Here is a 9,605-nt window from a genome sequence, read left to right as displayed (position 1 = left end):
CACTTAATTTTTATTTGATTAAATAATACACCAAAGATTATAGACTAATAACATGTAAAAAGTAGACAAATTCACTTACTCCTAAAAATTTTACTGGCTTTCTAACTATGCAACAAGAGCCATTACATATTCATCCAAGCTAGTCGTTAACTTACCCACGGGAACAATTATGCTACTTCGAGTGAAATTGACGGTTACCTGTTCAGAGCACAATGTTATACAATACACCATTTGATAGGTGAAAACCTTGACATTCTATTGGTTATAGGTAATACATAATGAAACATAACAGAGAACTATCAACCAATTGTGAAAGAGAGGATGTGACAGGAGGGGTCTAATTTTCTCTTTGATAGCTCTGTAACCAAACAAAATTGAAGGCTATAAAAATTATGGTCTGTTTGAGCAATAACAATTTTAAAGAGAGCACTTTACGTTTAATTCTGTACATTTCTGACGGATGATGGATAAAAAATGGATGATGACATACTAAAACAAAATGTGCCATGTGTGTTACACTAGTGGAAATTCAGGATATTTTATATATTTCCTTTTAAAATTAAGAACTTAAAACTTGTATACTATTAAAATATGGATTATTAGTTGAGATTTTGTGCTATTCTAATTGGTATAACATAAACAAAAAGTAGTTTAATAAAATTTTGAATCAGCTTACCCCGGCTGATAGGGTTAAACAGGGCATGTGTAAGAATGCACAAAACCACATTAAGGAACCGTTAAGACATGGGAGTCAGGCAAAGAGGACAGTGGAGAAGGAAGGAGTGGACAGGGGAAGAGAATACCCTGTGGTATCAGGAAAAGCAAAATGTAGTGGACAATGCAGCCCAATAACCAACAGTGGCAGAGACCAACAAACCATGGTCAAACAGCAAATTAAAAAAGACAGAAAGGGAAAGCACAGTACGATGACCAGAAGGTAATAGTATATATGGATCAAAGACAAAAAGACTGTCATTGTCATCAAAAGACAAAGTGGAAGGGTAATAAGAATGTGTATTATTTAACTATTACTTGTTGTCACAGAGTAGTTTTTTAATTATTATGGGCTGTTATAGCATGGTTTTAACTTTTATGGGATCTTTTAGAGTGGTTTTAACTATTATGGGATGTTATAATGTTTTTACCTATTATGGGATGTTATAGTGTGTTTTTCTAACTATTATGTGATGTTATAGAGTGGTTTTTTAGTTATGATCTGATGTTGTTTGTCTATGTACTGAAAGCGTAAAATGGAATGTCTAAACAACAAAACTAAAGAAATATTTGTTGATTTCTTAATTTAATGTCTACATTGATAAATAATGTTTATTTTTCTTAACTTCAATGATACAACATAAATTCATAAATGATCTAGGTTTAAAACTGAATTGATATTTTTTCTTTCCTGGGAAACTGTAGGCACTCAGGCCTAGGCTATGTGATTCCATAAAATGTCTTCAATTTAGGTTCACTTACTGCATCATGATAAAGTTAATTAAAATAATTTTATTTATAAGAACTATTGTAATCACAAAAAATATCTTACTTTGTTGTTTCTAGCTTGTAAACTGTTTGTTACAGAGAAATACACCCGTAATATAACCAATTCGTCTATCCGGAACCACAAACACGAAACAGGACATCTCATAACTAGCTCAGGATTCACCATTCTTTGTAATGGTAATTCCGACCTGGAACTGTTACTCAAAGATAGTCTATCCATAAAAGAAATTTCCTGTGTTTTAAATACAACATAGTCCTCCTATATTAATTTGTTTTAAAGAAACAAATACTATAAAAAAAAGAATTTATAACAAATCACTTTATAAATAGGATGTTCATAAAATAAAATAATATATATATATAATAAAAACAAAACAAAATGTAAAGGTTTTAATCTTATTTCTTCGTCCCCACAGATGGTTTTTTGTAAATAGTCAATAATACTGTTGTTTGATTTTATTGTTGTTCTCCCTGCACACGATTAGAACATTATTTTAATCTTATTCTTGAATATGTCAAATTATCGTTATTTTATCTTGCATGGCCATTTTTATATATACGTATGTATTTCTCTGTAATAAACATTTTAGAAGTTAGAAACAATGAAGTACTATATTTTTCGTGACTACAATAGTTCATATTTTTCTTATAAAACTGCATTTCCCTGATGGAAAATCTCTGGCCAACATATTGATTGGAAAGTATGATCAAAATGCATTGTTATATATATATTTTTGTAGTTGTTTAATGAAGACAAGTGTGATCTTGAGTTGCAGACAAATGCAAAATAAAAGTTGCCAAGGATTTCAAGGAAGTAGTTATTTCAATAAGGAAAATTGCATTTCATTTGTTTTTAAGCAAAGGAAGCTGACTGCAATGCACTGTTGGCAAGAATATTTGGGTTTTGATGTAATGGGTACATTACATGGGCTGATTAAGTCTCTGACTATGGGCTAGGTCCCAGGAACTGACCTCGTAACCATTTTGTGTTTGTTATAGTTTTCATGCTATAACTCTTAAAACAGTAAACGTATCTTCACAAAAATTTTGCAGATTATTTGTAAATATTACAAGGCTTTCATGCAAAAAAATATCAAATTTTTCAAATTAAGTTTTAAGATTTTTTTAATTAATGATTTGCTCATGCATTTTTTCTTTTCAAATGTTGACTATCCAACATGCAAAGTAATTTTTATTTTAAGATTGAAAATACTTTTATGCATTAGAAAATTTTCAAATTTCACATGCAAAATCTTTATAACCTCCAGATAATCATCAAATGTTTTTTATAAAAAACTTTATTTATATTTTATCTGTTATTTTCACTATTTTATCTCTATGGGTTTGATTGATTTGACCAACCTCGTAACCACCATAAAAAAATTAGGAAAGAGATATAAATTATGCTTTTTTCATTCTAGAATGACTACAACTCATAACACACACAAAAACGTTTAGTCTAAATAGCTTAAATTTCATAACAATATCCATCTAAATATATTTATTTTATTGATCTTTCAGCTGCGTCTGATTAAAATTACAGAAGTAACAATGACACAGCTCACATGCACTCATGTTACCATATCCAAGAATAAAAAACTGGCTTTTACAAAGTGACCTATCTTGGCTGTGTTTTAGTGGATCAGTATTTTATAAAATACACTCAAATTTTGTTTATAATACATCACATATGTATATACATTATTAATATTTACAAATAAGTTCTTAAATTTCAGTTATTTTTCTTAGAACACAGAACACAAAAAATACATAAGAATAGAAAACAATTATCTCTTCTAGTTACGAACTTGGTACTCACCTGCTGCTTGCTGTAATTTGCTAAGCCTTTTTGAACATGGAGGATGCAAAACAAAATAAGTTTAAGGTTTTATGTTTTGATGTGGGTCTAAAAAAATATGAGTTTTGGAGCTCACTAATGTCTTATCTTACCACTTGGAATCTAGCATGAAAACAGAGGGTTCCCATGTAAATACTTCACAGAGGCTGAGAAAACCACTGGGAGACATTCTGAGCTTTTGACTGGTTATACACACACCACTGGGCGAAGTAGGTGTTCGTAAGCAAGTATTTTCAAAAATGGAATAGGTGGGCAGGGACACCTTGGTTGATTCACTAAATATATTAACTCTCTCAACTTGACCGACCACGTGACCTCTTTTTACTCATTCAGAGTCTTTAGAGATTTGATAGTACTATATAGCGTGTATATCTTCACAAAATTTGACAGTCTTTCAGTAAACATTAAGTCTTTCACATACAAATAATCACATTTTTAGTAAAGTATTTTTAATAAACTAAAATAGATTTGCCCTGGAATATATCAAGTATTTGTTTTGGATAGTCCATGTGCAAAGTAATTTTCATGTTAAGATTAAAATTACTTTTCTTCATTTCAAAAATCTGAAATTTCATTTGTGTAATCTCCAAACCTCCTCAATACATTTAAAATGTTTGTTTTCAGTAAAACTTAATGTTTTTTCTGTAATTTTCTCTTCCTTAACTCAAAAGAAGGTTGGTCAATTTGACCGACTTTGGAACCACCACCACCAAAAAAAAAAAAAAAAAAAATTACTAAATAAACCTAAATTACCCTCTTTTTCTTTCTAGAGTGACTTCAAATATAGTGTGAAACTGCATTTGTTTATCCTTAGTAGCTTTAAACTTGTAACACTATACACCTATTTATAATTACATTTTATTGTTTTATTGCCTTCTGAACCATGTATAACTACTATTCGCACCTTATAAGTTTTAAATCACTTGGGAAACATGCAGCTCACATTACGCTATCAAATTACATTACCCATGAGCTGCTCGCTTGCGTTCTTCGTGAACAATTTTAATTCTATTATTATTATTACTTATTTTACCTAATCTAGTCTTAAATAAGTTAAAAAGATGCGTATTTTTGATTTTAGTTATTTTTATAATAAAGAATATGAAAAACAAGAAATTAAGTACTTACCCAAGTTTTGTTTTCTTTTCGCTACCAACTACTGATGATACTTAACCCCACTTTTTATACTAATTGTAGTAGTGCATTAAATAATTGTTATTTAATTAAATAATGCATGAAAGACTACAGACTAATAACATGCAAAAAGCAGACAATTTCCTCTAACATTACAATTTTTCTGGCTTTCTAACTATGCAACAAGAGACGTTACAAATTTATCCAAGTTAGTCATTAGCTCTCCCATGGGAATGGAGCTTGTACTCTGAGTGAAAGTGATGAATATCTGTTCAGAACACAACATTATACAGAATTAAGAACTTAAAATATATATACTATTAAGATATGGATTATTAGCTAAGATTTTATGCTATACTAATTAGTATAACATAAAGAAAAGGTAGTTTAATAAAATTTTGAATGTAATACTCTAAAACGTTGTGTCATGTGCAGTAGAGGATATCCATGGTTATAGGGTTAATATCTCAGAAACTAGAAAAAAAGATATATTCTATCTTATCAATATCAGTAATTTGAGTTCCTAATTTGTAAGCAACTATAAATTTTATATTTGAACATCACAAACATCTAATTTGAACCAAAACTGCATCAATCTTTAGGAATATTTTCTCATACTTATTTTTAAATTCAGAAATTAATAAACGTATAATACTAAAATTTTAATTATATTCTATAATTTGACACTAGAAAAAAGATAGGAGGTTCTTATCTTATATTCTATTTTGTCAATATCAGTAATTTGAGTTTCTAATTTGTAAGAAACTATAGACTTTGCATTTTGACATCATAAACATCTAATTTGAACCAAAGCTGCATCAATTTTTAGGAATATTTTTTTATACTTACTTTTAAATTCAGAAATTAATAAATGTATAATACTAAAATCTGAATTATAATCTACAATTTGACACCAAACATATTGATATACATTCATAAAATATTAGTTCAATAAAATTTTGAATGGTGAGCCCACAAACATGTGACCATAGGAAGACTCATAGAGATAGGGTTAAAATAAAAGGCAAGTTTAATATTTACAAAAATAATCAATGATACACATATTTTCTTATTTGATTTATATGTTTTCATACACAAGTATAACACATAGTAACAAGAGCAATCAGAGATTTCATACCCTCACCCTGCTGCTCCTTTTCGAGATTGCATGAGTTTATATTAGATAACACAAAATTCCACCTTCGAAAACTCAGAAAATCTTTCTCAAATACAGAATGATCAACAATCAGGACCATTTTTAGTGGCGTGATGAAGAGTTCGTCAACCTTCATGTGCCTATGAAATTTGGTACAAATCAGGTAACACTTTACAGAGTTATAAACTGAAAACTGCAAAAATGCCCTATCTCCCCATTATAAAAAATGCTTCAAAATGATCCAAACCAAATTTGGGTAGGACTGTCCTCTATTGACTTCCCATCTTGTGTAATATTCTTGTGTACCTCAGTTTATTAGTTTTTGAGATACACGCACAGAAACACAGACACACACACACCCAATTCCAAGCATTTGTTTAAAACACAGTTTTGTTCCTTATGTACACAAGTCACCCAAACTAAAATGAAATCCTGGGTCTGTTTAACATTTTTGTTAAAGTCTGACACTATACAGGTTTATTAGTACCCCACAAAAGTCAGCTGGCTGACACCATAAGTATATAAAGGCAGTATGGCATCTCCTCAAACATAGTTTTTACACACATGATTAACTCTAATAGTCTTCTAAGCATGTTACTATATTTGAAGTTTACTTTGAACATCTTCAGAAAGAATAGGTGAACTGTTACTTACAGTTAGAGTTTGTCAGCTTGGGACTTTTCTTCCTTTTCCTTATCCTCTTTCCAGGTGAAATATTTACTGTGTTTGAAATTTCTTTAGACCCTTTAGAAGCTGATGAGATAAAAATATACCATTAGCTCCTAATTAAGCTAACACTCATACAATAGTCAAATTACCATTAAATAGTAACTCCAAAGTTTCAGCTACATTCTAGTTTTATCATTATTCATATTTAAGTTAAAAAAGTACTTGCATTATGATGGATTGCAGTTGTTTTTTCTAACACATTTTCTTTAGTCTGCTATGGATTTTAAATCTAGTTAAACATTTGTAATGGAATAAATGAGAAGAATGCGAAGCAAATAACATATGCAGTTAGGCATGATGTATAATTATTTTCCAAGGTTCTAATTTAATTTCAAATTTTACAATAAATAATATAAAAGCATACAAATGTTCTTTAAACATATAGTAACCCAATGGACAAGTCTAGAGGTGAATTTTAATAAAATTAGTAAGTTCTCTGCAGGAGGATTAGTAAGGCCAAATATGTGGATAGGATAGTCTGTGGGGTAAATAGAGAAAAAAGAATCAGACTATGCTAACCAGGAGCACAGGTGCTAGATATTACTGACAGAACAGGAGATATAATAAAGGGGCTAGCATAAATGCAGTTTTTGTGGTGCATGTGGGCACTAATGATGTAGAGAAAGATAAGTCATAGGAGCTAATTAATAAGTACATAGGAGTTGATAAAGGCATTTAACTCTTTCAGCATGGGCTCGATCCCTAGGACCGACCTTGTAATCATTTTGTGCTTGTTATAGTTTTCATGCTATGACTTTTAAATTAGTAAGTGAATGTTAATGAAATGTGGCACATTATCAGTAAACATTACAATGTTTTCATATGCAAAATATCAGATTTTTTTTATTAAGTCTTAAGGTTTGTAAACCACTCTTTTTCTTATGCCTTTTTTTTTCTTTCCGCATGTTACCTATCTAACATCCAAAGTAAATTTTATTTTAACACTAAAAATACTTTTATGCATCAGAAACAAAATAAATTTTTTTAGGTTTCATATGTACAATTGAGTAACTAAAAAACCATAAATTACTACATCAATACCACAAAATTCCACTATAATTTATCAAGCTTAGTAACTAAGATGTATTTTAGTCTAAAAAAACATGAAATTTCGAGCACACTAAAGACACACCCTACCTCCTTGAATTATTGGTTGAAAAGAAATAAGGGTATCCAAGTCCATTACTATGTCTGAGAAAGCCACTAGGGGGACATTCTGAGCTTCCAATTGGTTATTCATGTCACAAAGAGAAGTAAGTGTACATAAGAGAGCATTTCCAAAAATGGAAAAAGGTGGGTGGGGTGCCACTGTGTTTGATTTATTATATGAGCAATATCTTATCAAATAGAAAAGATATGATGTTCTTATTTTATATTCTAGCTTGTCACTATTGGTAATCTGAGTTTCTAATTCATACAGGACTATAGACTTAGTATGTTTACTTCCCAAACATCTAATTTGAACCAGTGCTGCATTCAACATACCATGTGACACATAAAAATCGATGTGCTTTTAAATTAAGAAACTGGATAATATATAACACTAAAATTTGAAATATAATCTACAGTTTCATACCAAACTTATTGACATAAATACATGAAATAGTAGTTCAATAAACTTTTGAATATGAGTCAACAAACAAGATGACATGGCCTTTCACTCGTGACCCATCTTAAAAGGGTTAAAAGAATTTACTGATATTTGAGTCTAATAATGTATTTGTCAGAAAAGGATGTAGATGATAGGGAGGTTATACCCTTGACAAGGCATGTGGACAGAATAGTCTGTGGGGTAAATAGGGAGAAAAGAATCAGATTATGCTACCCAGGGGCACAGGTGGAGGACATAACTGACAGAGTAGGAGGATGCTAGCAGTTTTTGTGATGCATATATGGGCTAATGATGTAGGGAAAGGTAGGTCACAAGAGCTAATTAATAAGTATAAGGGGTTGATAAAGGCATTTAAAGAAAATGGCCATAACTTAATTTTGTCAGGAATACTGTCCAGAATTAACTGTGGGGATGAAATTATAAGTAGGTCACTAGGGCTAAATGCTAGGCTTAGGGTAGTATGTAAGGATGAGCACATTGGCTAGTTGTACTTGTGGGATCAGTTTAGTGGAAGAAGGGAGCTTTTTGCAATGATGGTTTACATTTAAATAAGATAGGGGCTGGCTTGTTTTAAACTAAGACTAGATAGTGGTGAGGGTCAGGAAAAACAAAATGTAAAAAAGAATAAGAGGCAAAGAAAAGTTTAGCATAGAAAATGAGTATAGAAGTAGTTATAAGTGTAGGTTTAATTATTACTATTGTAATGGAAGAAGTATAAGAAATAAAATATATGACATCAGAGCACTGGTAGGAATGGAGGGTTTTGATATAATGGGAATAACTGAAACATGGTTAAATGTTTACGATTTTGCAGACAGAAATTTCTTTGAAATACAGGGTTACAGGCTATTTAATAGGGATAGAGTATTCAAGAGGGGAAGAGGAGTGGCTTTATATGTAAAATGTGAGTCACATTCTGTAGAAGTTGAGGATATCAAAGAGATTGAATCTATTTGGGTTTCTATTAGTGGATATAAAGGGAAAAGGCTTTCAGTGAGAATTTGTTACAGACCACCGAATGGTAAGGATGAAATTAGTGAAAAACTTCACAATGAGATTAAGAATTCAGCTGTTAATGAAGTCATAATTATAGGTAATTTTAATTTCAAGCATATAGATTGGAAAATTCTAGAGTCAAACTATGAGGAAGAAAGGTTTTTGGATAGTGTTCAGGATGGCTTTCTTCACCCATTAGTCAAGGAACCTACTAGAAACAATGCCATTTTAGATTAATTGTTAACTTCAAATATAGAAATGATCGAGAGGGTGGAAATTGGGGAACATCTGGGTACAAGTGATCATTGCTCTGTTAGGTTCAATGTTTTGCTGCATATGGAGATAAGGAATAATGATATTTTGTTTAGAAATTTCAAAATAGGAAATATTGAAGGGATGCGACAAGAATTATATGTTGTGAACTGGGCAGCTGAGTTATTTGGAGACACTGATCAGATGTGGAAAATTTTTAAATATTCAAGGTAAACATATTCCTTATAGAAAGTAAAGGGTAGCTGCAAGTAAAAACCCAGATAGGCTAACAAAGAGTTTAAAAGATAAAATTAAAGAAAAGCATAATAAATGTAAGAAATTTAAATTGACTGGAAATTTAGAAG

General features: G+C 30.6%; 1 protein-coding gene across 3 annotated transcripts in view; it reads right to left on the bottom strand.

Annotated features, from left to right (window-relative positions):
* LOC106466339 (centrosome-associated protein 350-like) overlaps nucleotides 1-9,605 on the bottom strand; it is a 136,819-nt gene that overhangs the window by 97,988 nt on the left and 29,226 nt on the right. For all 3 annotated transcript variants that reach the window (XM_013926614.2, XM_022394326.1, XM_022394325.1), the window contains exon 7: nucleotides 6,306-6,404. In XM_013926614.2, the coding sequence (XP_013782068.2) occupies nucleotides 6,306-6,404 (99 nt within the window). The remainder of the gene's footprint in view (nucleotides 1-6,305; nucleotides 6,405-9,605) is intronic.

This window comes from Limulus polyphemus, unplaced genomic scaffold (genome assembly GCF_000517525.1).
Source record: "Limulus polyphemus unplaced genomic scaffold, Limulus_polyphemus-2.1.2 Scaffold2229, whole genome shotgun sequence".
Lineage (NCBI taxonomy): Eukaryota > Metazoa > Arthropoda > Merostomata > Xiphosura > Limulidae > Limulus > Limulus polyphemus.
This window is presented reverse-complemented; position numbering and strand designations above follow the sequence as displayed.